This window comes from Halyomorpha halys, unplaced genomic scaffold (genome assembly GCF_000696795.3).
Source record: "Halyomorpha halys isolate HHAL.00 unplaced genomic scaffold, Hhal_1.1 Scaffold431.1, whole genome shotgun sequence".
NCBI lineage: Eukaryota > Metazoa > Arthropoda > Insecta > Hemiptera > Pentatomidae > Halyomorpha > Halyomorpha halys.
In genome coordinates, this window is record NW_027108145.1 from 1 (window position 1) to 18,797 (window position 18,797).

General features: G+C 35.7%; 1 protein-coding gene across 1 annotated transcript in view; it reads right to left on the minus strand.

The window, feature by feature from the left end:
* Window positions 1-2,050: 2,050 nt before the first annotated feature.
* Window positions 2,051-18,797, minus strand: part of LOC106682603 (uncharacterized) — a gene marked incomplete at its 3' end in the record, with an annotated part of 23,517 nt that continues 6,770 nt past the window's right edge. The window contains exons 3-6 of the mRNA XM_014423546.3: window positions 11,725-11,851; window positions 11,527-11,657; window positions 11,327-11,435; window positions 2,051-2,150 (exon numbers count right to left, since the gene is read on the minus strand). Coding sequence (XP_014279032.2) covers window positions 2,051-2,150; window positions 11,327-11,435; window positions 11,527-11,657; window positions 11,725-11,844 — 460 coding nt within the window. The remainder of the gene's footprint in view (window positions 2,151-11,326; window positions 11,436-11,526; window positions 11,658-11,724; window positions 11,852-18,797) is intronic.

Here is an 18,797-nt window from a genome sequence, read left to right on the forward strand (position 1 = left end):
TGTTTGGATTTTAGGATTCTTTTGGTCATGTTCCAGAGGGAATTTGTATAATTCTAAATTTGTTTGTATACTATTCCTTTTCAATTGTATGTTACTCGAAATGTTGTTGTTATCTCTTTTGTTTTATAGCCCTGATGAAGACCTGAAACTCAGGTTGAAACGTCGGCATAAAATAAATAAATATGGTTTTGTTTATTTATATTGTTCTTTGCTGACCGCACCCCCCGACAAACTTCTTCAATCATTAATCTACAGTCAACTATCTACACATCAATATTAATTTATTGATTGGAGAAGATGGTTGGGAGGGGTGGTCAGCAAAGAAACAAAAAAAATATTTATTTATCCCAACGTTTCGACCTGATTTTCAGGTCTTCATGAGGGCTATAAAAACAAAAAGACAACAACCATCATTTAGAGAGAAAAAAAAAGTTATATAAATAAAATAGATAAAACTATATTTATAAATAAATAAAATAATAATAATAAAAATAAATTCCTATTCCCAAATTATTAATTTATTAAAACCCAGTAATCTTTTTTAATATATTTTTTTTTAATTATCCGTTTTACATACCCACTACATATGTATACATTTTAATATCTTTTGGGTCTCATAATTTTACATTTAAATCTTATTTTATCTCAACGTTCATTTTTTAACCGTTGGATTTCTGTTTATCTAACGTCTTTGTCAATCTGTACTCTAACGACTATTCCTACAATTTCAAACAGTTTAGCAGAAATCTCTGCCTGCAACTGTAAGTTATTTTTTTCTCTCTTATCTTATATCTTATTTATTGATTTCCAATTCTCCATATTTCTTCTTATTTTCTATAACATTGTTTTTACATACTCCCTGTTAAAATATCCGTTTTAACACGCCCTTTATATATTGATACATTTTATTACTTTTTGGACTATCATTATTTTACATTTTACACCTTTTTATGTTGGTTTTTTATTTTTTTTATTCTCACATTGACTATTTTATCTCTATGATCTTTTGACCTTTAGATATCTGTTTATGTAACATCTTTTGCCGATCTGCACTCTAGCGGCTTTTCCTGGAATTTATAACAATGTAGCCTGGATTCTCCTCCTATAATCTCACTCTTGCATTTCTTACTTTCTTCATTCCCCTTTCTCCATTTATTTCTTCTTATCCCCTGTTCTTTCCTAATTTCTTTAACTAATTCTTTATAGATTTTTTGCACTGTATCATTTATTTATTACTCACATTTATATGTATATAAATAATAATGTAATCAATCTACTACTGTCTTTGTCCATAGTTATTAATCAACTAATTTATATTTTCATTCCATTATTATGTATATTTCCAAATTTTTAGTCTATTATTTATTTTATTTTATATATTTGTATTTATTTATTATTATTATTTTATATATATATAGTTTTATCTATTTTATTTTCATTTATATATATATTTTTTCTCTCTAAATGATGGTTGTTGTCTTTTTGTTTTTATAGCCCTGATGAAGACCTGAAAATCAGGTTGAAATGTCGGCATAAATAAATATTTATGTTGTTTCTTTGCTGACCGCACCCACCGACCATCTTCTCCAATCAGTAATCTACGGTCAACTATCTAAACCTTATTAACATATTAATTTGTATACAAAACTCATAAATTATATATAAACATAAAAAACAAAAATAGGGGTGCTCATGATCTTTAGTATAACACATTAAATGGAGAAATATTTCCCTCTTATAGCATGTTAAAACGAAATAACATTCAACATTGTTGAGTCTGTTAAAAGGTCTACTAAATGAAGAATCTGCTAGGAGCAGATTCGTATTTAACATATAACATGGATTTTAAATTTGGCTGCTCACAAGCCTATAATTATAACATTTAGCATGTTAAAACCTTTTACAATCAATTCTCCTAATATAAACATTCACAAAGTTGTCAGTAGATGCTTAAATCTCTGAGAATAAAATTAATCTGTTTTTCCATCTAGTATTGTCTTTAATTAACAAAAATTAAAAATTATTATTTCAATGTATATTCAATAAATACTTACTTCAGCCCAAAAGCAAACAATAAGGGAAGATCCTGATAGGAGAAGAGGATAGTAGGCAGATAAAATTCCATGAGACCAGCCTTCGTCAAATGCCTCCTAGGTAAAAAAACAAAATTAGTTGTGACAAAACACATATACTACTCTAACACATCAAGACTTTACTCAGGGTATTTCAGGGTTAAGTGGCCAAACTGAAAATATGAACTAAGGACCTTAAAACAAGAAAAAAATTTCCTGTGAAGGTATGAAGCAAATGCTTTGTTTAGGAGATATTCACACCTAAAGAATTTCATTGCTATGAATTATTTACTTTATTATATGAAATAAATAAAGCCTATTTATTTGTTCTAACTATGTTATTAATTAAATTTAAACATTCAGATTCATATTAAATGTTGTTCAAAGTGAAGGTGTGTCTACAAACACTTTGTTATGAAGATGGATTAGATAGAATACTAATATGGCCTTTTATCCCTAACTGTATAAAACTATTGGCAACTTAAGGATTAATACTATTTGGAATTAGCATTGGGAACTGTCATTAACATAAGAGGTTTTTCAGAGTACTCATTATTATGCCTTCAATTTATACTAATGGTGAATATGCTGATATGGTGTTTGTGTATGGTTTTTGCAATGGTAATGCTAATGCTGCCCATCATGAATATGCCAGGCGATTTCCGAATAGAAGGTTACGAAACAAGTCTATTTAGTTCCACGTTTCAATGTCTTGAAGAAACTGGTACATTTGCTATAATACCACGTGCTGATGGTAATCCTTCTGGCAGTGTACGAAGAGCTGAAGAAAAATTAAATATTACACCAACTACAGTATGAAGAACTCTCATTGCAAGTGCTAGGAGGTCTAATTGTGTTTCTTTGAAATAGCATCTAATGTGTCATATCCAACTCAAAGTGAAATATAAAGTCATAAAATTAAGCGACAGAGGTTTATCAAAAACATGCCCACTAAACATGCATGCCCTATTCATTTACTTCAAAGTGGCCAACGACACAGCCGATAGAAATTGTCTTTGGAAAATCATGACAGAACTGGGATTCCCAGGGAAGCTGGGGCATTTTATAAGGAATTGCATTGATGGCTCCTAATGTGGAGTACTTGTGTTCAGGGAGAGAAGACCAAAGATTTAGAAGTGAAGTCAAGACTTCCCCAAGGAAACAGCCTTTCCCTGATATTATTAAATCTGTCATTGGAGTGGATAATTTGGGAATACTACAGAGTGTACAAGAGCATGATGCAAAAATACTTCACATATGCAGATGACATAACAGTCCTGGGCAGTAAAGCAGAAGATATCCAGGTGCTGGCCATCTCACTAATAACAGCGGCAGAAGATATCGGCTTACAAGTAAAGCAAAGTATATGATTGTAAGCAGGAATATTCACCAAGTAGAAAAAATAAGGACAAGCAATCAAACCTTTCTTGAAGTTAACAGCTTCAAATACCTCAGAAGCACAGTAACCTTTATTAACAAAAAGCCTATAGCCTTCTTTTCAATCGCCAATCTCCTAAGATCAAAGAAAATCTGAAGAAAGCTGAAACTAAGAATATACAAAAATATCATAAAGCCTGTAGTGACGCATGTTTGCGAGACACGGTCACTTACTGGCTACCTTGAGAAAAAAAAATTGAAAAATATGTAAGCAATGTTCTCCAGATAAAAGTATCCTATGGTAGCTGAGGCTATAGGGGACACCATAGGAGCAGTATATGATGAGAGGAAAAAAGAATGGGTGTCCCCAACCCTGAAAAGAGTAACAGGAATAATAAGGGACCTGGAAGGAAAAGTTGATGAAGAAGCCCGCGTTCTCTTAGAACAAAGAGCTGAATCAAGAGCTAAAACTATAGAAAATCAGACTCCATCAAGACGATGGAGGTTGAGCCTTCAGTCCCAACTCTAACGAAGGATAAGAGTAAATATCCTTACTTGGGACAAATTAAGAGAAAAAGGATTGCAGGCAAGTCTTACTGTGGCACGTAGGCCTCGCCTGGAAGTAAAGGGAGTTCCATGGTCAAGCAGGCCAAGAAGACCCGGTATGCTTAGCCTGCAGGTCAATATGGGCCAGAGACGAGACAGACGAATTGAGAACTCTCGCCCGAAGTGCTGACATCTTGGCGATTCAGGAGCCATGTTGACAGAAGAATATGTCACAGGTTTTGGTACTATGTCGAGGGTGGTGGCGCTAGGAAGTGGCAAGAGGCCTAGAGTAGCAATTGTGGTCGTTAACCCTTTACTCAACATAATGGAACTGAAGCAATTCACCACAGCAGATCAGGCGGCATGTTATGTCAGATGGGGAAGAGTTACCTTCGCTCTGGTCTCAGCATACATGCCGCCACGACAGGCAAATGTAAGTATTAATGTAGAGGATAATATAACTGCTATGGAGGCTGTCGCACTTAAGTATAAAAGCATGATAGTCTGTTCCAATACCAATTCGTGGAGCATGGCCAGGGGTTCAGTTTGACAGAGGCTAGAGAGGTTGGTAGAAGAATGCGTGGCAAGGTGTCAGCTGGTCATTATGAACAAGCCTTCTGGTCTCACATTTGTTGGAGCACGGGGCCAGATTTGGATCGATGTGACACCAGCCACCACCTTTGTGATCCGATCAACGAACTGGAGAGCGTTTTCCAGTGAATCGGAGGGGATACTGGCTGACCGAGAATGGGAGGAGATGATGCCGACAGAAGAGGAGTCTGAGATTGACTACAGTGTGGCAATGCTGACGGGTACCATCACTGAAGCGGCGAGAATTATCCTCCAACACCAAAGGGTGAGAGTAAATCTGGTCCCATGGTGGACGCCATCTCTGATGCAGTTAAAAAAAGAATGCTACAGGGCCAGGCGTAGGTACCTGGTGTGTAGAGATGACGAGAGGAGACCTGCACTCCGAGAAGAATCCAAGCTTAGGTATAGGATATATCAAAATGTTGCAAAAATAATTTATTGTACAGGAGTCAGAGAAGAATCCCTGAGGTATCCTGTACAGGGTGGTACTGGGCAAAGTTATGCCATTACAGTTGATGGTGGCTATCAGAGTGAAAGGTGCGCAGGCAACCACCCTGGAGGAGGCTGCAAATATGTATATAAACTATAGTCTATATATATACTATGTATTCATACCTTAGGGATGATCTGTCCCAGGATATTGCAGATGATGGAATGGTTTGACGCACCATGTTACACCCACCAGGTACTGACCAATGTCCACCATGGGATATATGGGACCTTTGTGTTGCCATGAACAGGCAAAGGATTGGAAGAGCTCCAGGACTGGATACCATAGATGCTGCAATCCTCAAGAACAGTACTCCTTATATCGAGGTGTTGCTGAATATATTCAACGAGTGTTCGGATAAGGGACACTTTCCAAACAAGTGGAGGATTGCAGACTTGAAACTGCTCTACAAGGGAGGTGGCAAATGCTAAAAGCCTACCAACCTATATGCCTCCTTCCAGTAGTTAGTAAGGTCCTAGAGCATATGATCGTTCACAGCCTTAGACCAATCCTAAGTGCTGCAATCCATCCACGGTAATTGACCTCGATCTGTGGCAAGGGAACTACGGATGCGTTGCTGAGAGTGCGTAGGGATGTGGAGGAGAGGGAGGAAATATACGTGTTATTGATCATGTTTGATATCTCCTTCACCTACGACAGCTTTTAGTGGCCCCGTGTACTCCAGTGGTTGCAAGAGTTCGACACCCCGAGCAATCTATACTCCCTCGTAGGTAGTTACCTCAATAACAGGAGGGACAGGATAAGGGGTAACTATTACGAGGTTGAGAGAAAAATCGAAATAGGTTGTCCGCAGGGTTTGGTCCTAGGTCCAGCTCTGTGGAAGCTTATATTCGATGAGTTCCTGGGGGAACTAGAGGACAAGGGGTTCCTTGCCACGGCCTACGTCAATGATCTGGCAGTCATCATGGCCAAGAACAGTAGAGCCAGACTAAAGACAGAAGCAGAGAGGTGTGCCAGTCTTGTAAGAGAGTGGTGTGTGAAGAGATAATCGAGTATTGCAGCAGCCAAAACTCAGGCCATACTCATAAGAGGCTCCATGGACGGGGCTCATCCTATCACCCTGGATATCCAAGGAGAGAGGGTTAGACTGGGTGAGGAAATGACATATCTTGGTGTGAAGATAAGGAGAAGATTTGAAGCCACTTCTCACCTGGTGTATCTAAAGGACAGGGTGACCCTGTCACTCAATGGATTAAGCAGGATAGGGTGTGCGTTTTGGGGCCTCAGGTACCCTGCAACGATGACCATATTTAAAGGTGTGATCTTGAGTATTCTGAGGTAAGCATCCCCTGCGTGGAGCCGAAACCTCACGCAGGCCTAGAAGAGGAGACTGGCAACCATACAGAGATTGGCTCTGCTGAAGGTTACGAAGACATACAGAACGGTGTCACATGAGGCGGTGCTAGTGCTAGACAGAGCGATGTCCCTGGACCTCATCCTTAGGGAGGATATCCTTAAATATGAAGTAAAGAGGCAGGGACTGGAAGTGCTACCAGAGGAACTCAGAGAGAGGATTGGCGAGACTCCAAACTTGTGGAAGAAAATGCTGCAGAAGGATACAATAGAGGAGTAGAATAGATGGTGGGTAGTAATTCAGAAGAGCGCTACTTTGAGAAAATTCGTCCCCACCGTAGTTTCTAGATTGAAGGCTAAGTGGGTCCTCCCGGACTATTGGGTCTCACAGATCCTAGCAGGACACAGGGGGTTCCGGTTAAAGCTACATAGCTTTGGAAAGAACATCGACCCCCGGTGCCCAACATGCACTGTGGAGTTCCTGATACAGCAGAACCTGTAGCAGTAGATTGCTCCACCATGGAAGGACACCGAGCCAGGTTGTCAAGAAAGACCGGGATTTTCGTCCTCGTTGGGTCGGACTTCCCTCGTTTGATGGAAGAAGAAAATTATCCCTTCTTCAGGGAGTTCATTTACAGGTGTCAGGAGTTGGTGGGCCCCACTCATTTCACAATAGGGACACAACATCGGCGAGCCACCAGAAGAAGAGGAAGCTGACCCAGACTGAGACCAAGAGGGCTGGACCAGGCTGGCAAACTACAGAAGGCAACTGGACGGGTGCAGTGGACAAGGTGCAGCCCCATCAGGCTGGTGGGCTGTACCACAATTGTTCCCTATAATAATTAAAAGGAACCCCCCTAACATTATTATTGTAATAATAATTTTGTAAAATAAAAATAAAAAAAAATTGTTGAGTTTTGGGAACAGTGGCATGCGCAAACCCCAGCGCACACCACTGCTGCCACACCCCGTATGCCAGAAATGGCAAGGGAGGGGGATATAAAAAAAAAAGACTAGGCTGCAGGCTGGAGGAGGAATTTAGACAGATATGGAGCTACTTGACGGGTAAGATACAGCCCAAACTAAAAGGTGCTCACCCGAGTGCTGGGCTGCACCACGGTACGAAATTGTTTAAACTCCCAAGGGGGTAACCATTTGTAGCGAGAGGGGTGAGAAGGAGCATGAGGTTTAGCCACAACTCACCAGAGCGCTGCACCTCGAGCCTCACCGAAGATCTCAAATTTACAAATTACTTCATCTTGTAACAGACATATTTAATTTTTATATATTAATAATTTCTGTAACATAACACTTAATGATGTCGATAAAATGATTAATAAACGATACCAAAACAATGCACGAAACTATCTCAAGTAGACATGTACCGACCGCTTCTCGATCACAGCCTCTTCGATCTTTGATCCACAGCCTTATCCAGGTCTAGTCATAGCACTGGTGGCGTACACTCTACTTGAGATAGAGAAGTTCATTGTAAAGTAACTCATCTTAAATGAGAAAAATTTCATTCAATTTTTTTTTAACCTGCTTCATTAAAGTAGAGTTTTCAATTAGATTTTATAAGTTTTAACATTACCATTATTTTATTTATAAAAATTAATTAAAACTTCTTATATGTTCATTTGATAATTTTAAATGACAGGATAATATAAATTTGTTAAGAAAATAGAATAATGATTTGCAAGGAAGATGCAAACAGAGGACTAGTTATTTTATGCATATCGGATGTGGTCTAAAATACTAATAACAATTTTCAATGAAACTTTTTTTGTGATACTAGGTCAATAAAGACAGGTATCCTAGGGTTCTTGTCAATGCTTCCTAGGAGCCGAGAAAAAAAAATATTTTATATAATTTTAGAAATTTTTTATATTATAATATTGTAGTTTTTTTCTACACATATTTAATGTTTATTACAAACAAATGGATTAGTTTTTTCATGCAAAATAATAACAAAACATTATTGATCATATTAAATAAGTTCAAATATTTAGAAAATTACAAAAAGCAAAAGACATTTTCAATAAAATAGACCAAAATAACTTTTCTTTCAGGAAAATCAAGTAATATTCTTTTTAAGCGTCTTTTGAAACCCTTTAACACAAATTTTCATATAAAATAAAAATTAGAAATGTTTGGAGGAGGGAGAAAAAGTAGTTTAAAACAAAGAAAAACTTTCAATAATTTTATTTAAAACCTCCAGTTCTAATTTATCTAATTAAAAGATCCAGTTTGTACTATTTCATGCAGTTTAGATGGCCCTTAACCACTATTGTTAATGAAAATATTGTTAGTTAATTACTTATATTACATATAATTAATTTAGAGGACAAAACATCGAGTAAAAATGTTCACTAAAACAAGGATTTCCCTCCTCATGGCCTCTTCCATCCTCTAATAAGGACTTTTTTTACCTTACTTGGAAAAAATTTACTTTTATCGAGTTACATTATAATTCCCTCTAAAACAAGGATTAAATTTCAGTTATATACCAATCAATTTGTTTTTAGGTGCACAATAACAAAATAAAATTGTCAATTGTATAAAATGATTTCAAATTTAATATAAATCACAAAAACCCAAGGTCACTTCTTGTAAAGTAGACCCAAAAAACTTGATAATATTTTCGGTGATATTTATAAAATGGAATGAAAGACAGTCATATGCCTTGTTTACATCAAAGTTAAATAATAATTGAAATTGAAACTTTAATGCCAGTAATAAGTGCACAAAGATTTTCGTAGCAACCTACTATTATATACCAATTGTACTCTTCTTATGGTGCTGTGGAAGTACAAACAAGTAAAACAGTCCAAGAAACAAAAGAATCAAAACTTCCCATTCAAAACTGTAACTATGAAATTCTCCATAAACTATTTTTTAATTTTTTCTTATGTCCATAAACTGGCCAAATAGAGCTATTTTTAAAAAAATAATTAAGGAAGATATCACAGCCAATACATCTGTAGGCCATAAAGTAATAGTACTTAATACCCCAATTGAAAAAGTAGACGACTTTAACATGTTGAGAACCATAACAGACTTAAACCATTAATCTGAACTTTTACATGGGACCACTCCTAAGTTTCGGGTAGATCGGTATTCAAGTTAAAGTAACTACAATTTTTGTGATTTTTGAAAAAAAAAAAAAAAAAAAAAATCAAAGCTCCCACACAACACAAAAGTTTTAAGAAAAATATTTGATTTTTCAATAACTAAAAAATGTATTTATGGGTTTTGTGTGATGTAAAAAACCAATATCAATTTTATATATGTATGTATAGTTGACCGTAAATCTCCCTATATATCAATATCAATTTTATTTCTCCTTAAAAAAGTATTTTATCTCACTTTCAGGTGGGTTCAAATTATTTCAATACTGTGCTCTTATTAGAGCATAGTATTTTGTATGTTGAGAAACAAACTCTGGTGTCCCACACTTTGGAAAATATTGTTAGTTAATTACTTATATTACATATAATTAATTTAGAGGACAAAACATCGAGTAAAAATGTTCACTAAAACAAGGATTTCCTTCCTCATGGCCTCTTCCATCCTCTAATAAGGACTTTTTTTACCTTACTTGGAAAAAATTTACTTTTATCGAGTTACATTATAATTCCCTCTAAAACAAGGATTAAATTTCAGTTATATACCAATCAATTTGTTTTTAGGTGCACAATAACAAAATAAAATTGTCAATTGTATAAAATGATTTCAAATTTAATATAAATCACAAAAACCCAAGGTCACTTCTTGTAAAGTAGACCCAAAAAACTTGATAATATTTTCGGTGATATTTATAAAATGGAATGAAAGACAGTCATATGCCTTGTTTACATCAAAGTTAAATAATAATTGAAATTGAAACTTTAATGCCAGTAATAAGTGCACAAAGATTTTCGTAGCAACCTACTATTATATACCAATTGTACTCTTCTTATGGTGCTGTGGAAGTACAAACAAGTAAAACAGTCCAAGAAACAAAAGAATCAAAACTTCCCATTCAAAACTGTAACTATGAAATTCTCCATAAACTATTTTTTAATTTTTTCTTATGTCCATAAACTGGCCAAATAGAGCTATTTTTAAAAAAATAATTAAGGAAGATATCACAGCCAATACATCTGTAGGCCATAAAGTAATAGTACTTAATACCCCAATTGAAAAAGTAGACGACTTTAACATGTTGAGAACCATAACAGACTTAAACCATTAATCTGAACTTTTACATGGGACCAAAGCGGCCCTGGCAGACTGCCTGATTAATACATTAAAATCTTTGTTCCTAGTCACAGAACCACTCGGCAATAGGAATAAGCACTTGGGTAAACTAAGGTCCTATACAATAGTTTTGCAAACTTAACCCATTAGAATTTTCTTCCATTTTCTAATTATTTTCTTCTTCTACAGCTAGACCTAACACATACCATAAAAGATAGATATTCTTACATTACAGCTGTAAAAAATTAAATATATTTAAAAAGTACAGATGTGAACTAATGAAATTATTAAGTTATGTATTGGTACTCAATTGTGGATAGTTTTTAAAAATCATTAAATACTTGAGTACTGTATCATATCAATAAAAAAATATTGTCAGAAATTGAGTTTAACATGTTAAGAGCCATGTTACTAGCAGGTGGAAATTTCAAACTTTTGGGTGTGGTCAACATTTTTTCTATTGTGTTATTTGTATAAATTATGGTAAATAATACATTTGCATAATAAATTGTGTCATAAGTTCTTTTCTTTTGTCCTTTTAACTATTGGTGGTTCAATCTCCCTGTGAATGTTGGGATTATGCTCTTAGGTCACAATTATAGTTTTATATATATACCCACACTTGAACTAACTAAAGCACACTAATTTTAAACTAATCAATACACTTTTTAATTTTTAAAAAAAATATAGTTACGGGAGAAGTGAAGTAAGCTCCCCTTATTGCAGAAGCTAGAAACACCACAAAATACAACAGCTTTTGAGTTGTAATGCGGCATGCTTTTAGTATAGAGGGAGACTTCATCCTGCAACAACAATAATTTAGACAGTAGACAGGAAATATGAATAAGCTCGGAGGAAATATTGATACTATTTAACAATTCATAAAAAATTAACCTTTGCCATTCTGCTATTATGCACATAATAAGCTGGACGAGGCAAATCAGAGCAACTAGATAGAATATGACGGCAAATACAGCAAAATAACTGGTGTTCGTACCTCGGCATTCATCTCCAATAAATTGAATCTAGAAAAAAAAATTAATACAATAAAAATATAAATAATCGTATTAATGAAATAAATCTTATTCTTACCTCACAAAAACAGGTGCCGTTAAAGCATTCACCATGACCACTACAGTTTTCAGCACATGAACCCATAATCTGCTTGTGTAGAAACAGCTTAAGGCGCTTATTTCTTGAGTTAAGACTCATTATAGGGCTAAAACACAAGAATGACCAATTTTGATAAGGTAAATTCTGCATGACTAAAATGAGATAACAATTATTGAGATAAAAAACTAAGTAATCTGATATACTTCTGGAAAATGTGTTATCTGATTAGTCATCTTATCAGAGCAAAACAAAATAAAAATTTTTTTTTTATTACAGTTACTAGTGAAATAGAATCTCTATAAAAGTATCAATATTTTTGATTGATAAAAGGTAGACATCTGTTTTATTTGAGAAATCTGTACCTCAGGAAACATTAGACATACAGATGTCTATAAGCGCTCAAATTCAAACTAGTTGAATGTCCTGTTAAATAGTTTACAATGTTTTTTATTGTAGGAGTACTAGTTTTCATATCTGCCAAAATAAAAACACAAGATTTTGATTTCTAGTTGAATAGAAAAATTGTTTAATTTATGAAAAACTATATCTCGAGAACCATTATATGTACAAATGTCTGCCAGCCCTGAAATTAAAGCTAGTTTTAATGTTCTCTAAAGTAGTTTATGACATTTCTTCACAGGACTAGTAGTTTTTATAATACTTGCACATGTATAAATTTTGTCTGAAACAAGTAGAAATCAACATTTTGTGAATATATTTCAGAAAATATCATGAAAACTACTTCTTTTATGAAGATTATGTCATAAACTATTTTATGGTATATTAAACTATATAATTTGTATGATGGCATACATTTGTACATCTAATTGTTTGTAAGATATAGTTTTTCATAAATCAAAAATTTTGTCTAAACAACAAGAAATCAATATTTCCTGAATTCATTTTGTCACACATCATGAAAATTACTACTCCTATGAAGATAAACTTTATAAAATACTTGATAGTACATTCAACAAGTTTTAATTTGAGTACTAATAGACATCTACAGGTTAAATGATTCCTAAGATACAGTTTTCCCAAATAAATTCACTAACTACAGATTTTTCTTTATTTAAAAACAAATTTGATCCTTTTTTCTCAACTTCATTTTTTTCAATACCTTCTAACGTTTCGACCCTCAGGTCATTTTCAAGGATACCTTTACTTTGTTGTCATTTTCTCTTTTAAAATTCTTAAAAATGCCGGCTAATTGCCTTTGTCCCATCTATAAATTCTTCTATAACTCTTTCTTAAATTTAAAACTTGTATTAACCACTTCTCTTCTTTCTTTCATTTACATTTGCAAACTTTAAACAGAACCTACCTTCAACTGTTTAAAGTTTGCAAATGTAAATGAAAGAAAGAAGAGAAGTGGTTAATACAAGTTTTAAATTTATGAAAGAGTTATATAGAAGAAGTTATAGATGGGACAAAGGCAATTAGCCGGCATTTTTAAGAATTTTAAAAGAGAAAATGACAACAAAGTAAAGGTATCCTTGAAAATGACCTGAGGGTCGAAACGTTGGAAGGTTTTAAAAAAAAAAAAAGTGAAAAAAAAGGATAAAATTTGTTTTTAAATAAACTAAACCACTCTCAAACAAGAATATATTAATAAAAATTAATACAGATTTTTCATTATTTTGTTATGAAATGTTGCATTTAAAAAACTGAATCTTTGGAACTATTGAAAATGAACAGCTCTATTTGGGCTCATATTTTAGAAAATTGACTCTACATTAAATGATGTTCTATTAAGTTTCTTAGTGTTGTAGGCTGATTGAAAGATATGGATCATTAAATAAAAAAATTAATTTTTATACATAGTTATCATATAATTAATCAAAAATTGGGTTGAAATAACAGTTTTTTTTATTTCCACCGGGCTCTGGGACTATAAAAAAAAAACCTCCCTTTAACAGAGTAAACCATCTTATTCGCAACAATGTAATAATGTGAATTATATTAACCGAATGCACTTCCTGCAAAATCAGCATTGTGTATCCTTCTACATTCTCTGGTTAACTCATCCTTTTTGTTGTCTACATATTTTATGCAATACGCAATAGATCATTTTCAAAAACCTTAAGGCACTTTTTCTTCCCTAGTGAAAGAGGCAATGTTACATAAGTAGTGGGTTGTAAAATAAGTTCGTAGCGTTATTTAATGGTGATTTCAATAAAAACTTCAGATTCTTGTAAATATTTTTAATCAATTATATATGACCCATTTTGATCAACTACATGTTCCTATCTTTCAGGTAATTTTATAATTCCATTGTCCCAGAACTTCTCAGATTTTTGCGCAATGGAATCCTCTATGTGCATTTTGCAGTCCTCGAGCGAATTATAGTGTTTCCCGTTAAGAGAGTTTTGAAGGTCCCGAAATAAGAGAAAACCTGTTGGAGCAAGGTCTGGTGAATAGGGTGGGCGGGGATCACATACCAGCCAAACTTCAATAATTTATGCTAGGTCTGCAAAGAAACATGAGGACTGGCGTTATTGTGATGGGAAACCTAAAATAGCCTCGAAATAAAATGGTCAACAAAGGAAACAACCCGGCAATCCCAGGCTCAAATTTAACCTAGGATATTGGAATGCCCTGTCTCTCTACAGACCCGGAGCACTAAAATTGCTCTTAGCACAGATTGAAAAATACTATCTGGACATAACTGCTATCCAGGAAATCCGGTGGAGAGGTCACACTATTTACAACAGCTGCAGCGAAAGATCCCATGAATATGGTAAAGGATTCATTATCAAGCGAAGATACCGACAACAGGTGATAGGGTTAAAGCTGCAAGTCCTAGAATATGCGAGATTAGGATTCAAGGAACATTCTACAATTATTCCATTCTAAGTGTACATGCCCCCATGGAAGTCTCGGAAAATGTAGACAAAGAAGCCTTCTACGAACTCTTGGAGAGAACTGTGGATGCCTACCCCCAATATGATATGAAGATCATTTCAGGTGACTTTAATACAAAGGTAGGTAAAGAATCAATATTTCAGCCTACTATCGGTTGACATAGTCTGCACAAGTTAAGCAATGACAATGGAGTAAGACTTATTAATTTTGCTGCTTCTCGTGACCTTAGAATTGGAAGAACCCTCATCTTCCATAAGAAAGTCCACAAAGGAACATGGAAAACATCTGACAGGTCAACATTAAATTAGATTGATCATATGCTTATTGACAGTAGGCATATTTCCAATCTCCGCAATGTGAGGGTATTCAGAGGAGCAAATGTGGACTCCGATCACTTTCTAAGTATCGCATATGTCTATGGATAAATAGCGCTGGGGAAAACAAATACACCAGGACAGAAGCCTAACCGATATAACATCAAGAAGCTAAAGGATCCAATAGTTCTTGATCGATATGAATCAGAGCTATACAGGTGTATTCAAGAGGTTGATGCGGTGGAAAATGATATAGACTTCATATGGGCTAAATACTCAGAGACTATATCAGACACAGCTACTTAAGTGCTTGGACCATCAGAGAAGGACTTGAGATCTCCGTGGTTTGACGAGGAATGTGAGAAGGCAACAAGCATGAAGAATGAAGCACACCAAACCATGATTCAGCGAGAGACAAGGAGATGTTGAAGTGTACAGGCAAAAGTGGCGAATGGAAAAACATCTCCAACAGTACAAGAAAAGACAGTGGGAGAAAAGGGAATTGGGAACATAAACAGTATAGAGAGTTCTTCAAAGCAGTCAATAGGAATAGAAAACCTTTTGAAACCAAATCCACCTACTGCCTTGAATGAGGACGAAAAGCCGCTTACAAACATGGTGGATATACTCGCAGAGTGGAACAGACATTTCTCCCAACTTCTCAACAAAGATCTCCTGGAGGATGATGATGATGAGGAGAATCTCCATGAAGATAACCCTAGTGATCAATGTATGGAACCACCTGATGAAGAGGAGATTTTGGATTCACTAGCCAGGCTTAAAAATAATAAGGCGCCGGGCGCTGATGAATTACCCACTGAACTACTTAAATCTGGAGGAAGCGAGCTGGTGAAGATACTCCAGAACATTGTCATTCAGATTTGGACAGGTGAAGTAATGCCAGAAAGCTTGGAATAAGTCGATAATCTGCCCAATCCATAAAAAGGGTAATCGGATGGTCTTTGACAATTATAGAGGTATCTCCTTTTTCAATGGAGTGATGGTGAAGCCAGGAACATGATGGGAATGAGGAACTGGATGAAGGCCGCACAAGATCGTAAAGATTGGTGGAGGCTGATGCAGAAGGCCAAAGGAAGGACTCAACATCGAGTTGTGGAGCCGAATTAATAATAATAGTAATGGAAAAAACAAATACAGATGAGCAGCCTAAAGTGCCAGCTGCGGTAGTAGGAGGTGAAGAGCGGTTGTCCCAGACCTAATTTACAGATGGTATAGGGAAGACTCTAGTGATGAGTCCATCCTACTTCGGTCGACCTCGTTGACTGAACCTGACCAAGGGAGACTTGCAAATTAGTCACTTTAAAGCTGGCCTTAGCAGCATGATGCCTTGAGAGGAAGGAGAGGCATCAAAGGCTGCCACAATAGATAGTGCCAAGCTAAAGAAGAAGCTTTACAGAAAGAAGAAAAGAAGGGAGAAGGCCTTGCTTAGGAAAGCCGAAAGGGAGGCCATCAGATTGATTGGCTACTAAAGGTAGCCTAAAAGCATAGGGCTCCCAACGGGTCACTCTTCCTTGGTTAGGCCTATGGAGGACGGACCAGGCAAAGCTATCAAATCGATTTGAGAGGGTGATAAGGGGGAGGCTATGTCTTCCATACCCCCTTTCAACGCGGGGAGAGCAAGGGGCCTGTCTCAAGAATGAGCCCACCCCACATCCGTGCCGAAAGGCAGAGGCCAATGGACTCCCCACCTACCAATACCCATCAACAGGATAACAAGGGGCCCAAATTCATTAGGGAGTCTTCTTAAAGGACCAGTGACCCTGTTGCTGGACCGTCTACACAGCAGAGCACTCAGGGCGGTGAATCTAAGTCCAACTAAGAAACCTCACAGAGAGCTTTCCAAGTAGTCATAATGGGGAGTGAGTGGGGTTTCTACATTAGACATGAGGAAGCCCAACTCATTTGTAGGCTCCTCATTTCAGAGAATCAGATGAAGATGAACAAGCTATGCCCAAGGAAGAGACTGTTGGCATTCGAAAACTCTGTACACCAGGCGGATCCAGGTTGTTTTCTCCTCTCATGTTCTAATGAGGAGACAAGAGACTGGCTTCTCAGTTGGGTACCTCCTACAGACTGTAGGTTTGGTGAAGCGGTCGACCGGGGCTCCATTGCCCACTAAAATTGTTATTGGGTTGGGAGCCGAGGAGATCGAACCTGGAAGATTAGTCCAAGCAATCGTCAATTGTTACAAGAACAAGCTTGCCTAAAGCCACATTAAAAGCCTTTGTAAAGACTGGAGGGTCACCTCAGACATCCCATTGGCTGATCATCATATGATGAAAAGAAACCTGAGGAATACAAACTGGGATCTATTCAGAAAGAGGCTGGAAGGTGATTCACCCTATGTGGTGAGAAGACTTTCCAAGTCGCAGCTAGACATGGAATCTAGCCTTCTCAAAAGAACTGTTATATCAGCCCACTGAAAACAGAGTCTAGTAAAAAAGTCAGAAGGTGGTCGACTGAACTGACTAAATTACAAAAAAAGTCTATAATAAAGCTTATACAACTGAATTACAGACGGACTGGAATGTATACCTGGCTGCTTCTAATAAGTATAAAAGAGAATTAAGAAGACATAAACGAGACAGCTGGTTGCAAGTTCAGTAGTAACATAAAAAGCATGCCGGAAGCCTCTCCAATAAAGCTATTAGGAAGTAATAGTCAACAGCCATTAGGTGCAGTAAGGAAACCAGATGGGAAGTGGACCCCCAGCCTAGAGGAAACCTTGCCTTTACACTTTCCAGGTTGCCAGCACAGCAAATTAGACAATCCTCCAATCACGGATTCCCTCAGAGAGGCTTCCAATGAACAAGATTGGGCATTAGCAGAGTCTGAATGGAGCCATCAGGTGGGCTGTGAAGGAGCTCAAGCCATAAAAAGCCCCTGGTATGGGCGGTATTCTCCCATGCATGCTCAAAGAAGGAATTAATACCCTATTCCCCCGTATCAGGGTATTGTTCACAGCCTCTCTGGCATTGGGATATATAACAGTCATGGATGAAATCATTGATAGCTTTTATTCCTAAGATTGGGAAAAAGGACAACAGTCACTAAATCTTATCGACCTACAAGCTTACCCTTCTTCATGTTTAAGATTCTGGAGAAGTTGGTGATAACAGGTTAGTACTTAAAATAATAAAAACAATTACGTATAAGATGTACCTATCCGTATTTTAAAATGACGTATCTGCATGGAAATACAATGATGATACGGTTTTCTATATATTGTTTAAACATTTAGTAGGTATAAGTATAAATTCAACAAAAAAAAATAAATTGATTCAATTTAAATTTTAGAAGCACTTGATAGAAACGTTAACATTTAAAAAAAAGTTCTTTTTTTTTTTTAAATTAAATGAGAACTATCCTGGTTTGGTAATAAAAAAATATATCTAATTTTGGTTATATATGAATTATTATATTTTCTCTTCTATCCTGAATGAAAAAAAAAATCATCCTGACCCTTTTTTTCTACTTTCCAATTATAATTAAAAAATGCACATCTTAAATTTTGCATATTTAAATTGTATTGTATATTCTCATAATAATATTTTTGTTACATATGTACTCTAAAATTGATTTTATGGATTATTACGATTAAAGAAGATTAATGCTTAATTTTGTTTATGGAATAATTTATTCTGAAACAGTTTATTTTTTATTTCTTTATAATTGAAAAGTAAAAAAAAAAATGTTATTATTTAATTATTTTTAATATATCTATTAATATATTACGTTGCTTGTATGACCTGAGTAGATACGGAACTACTAGTAAGTGCCTTTGCGTTCTCTGTGTTACCATTGAGGGACTCCAGCTGATTGGGTCATTACTACACCTATCAATAATGCATA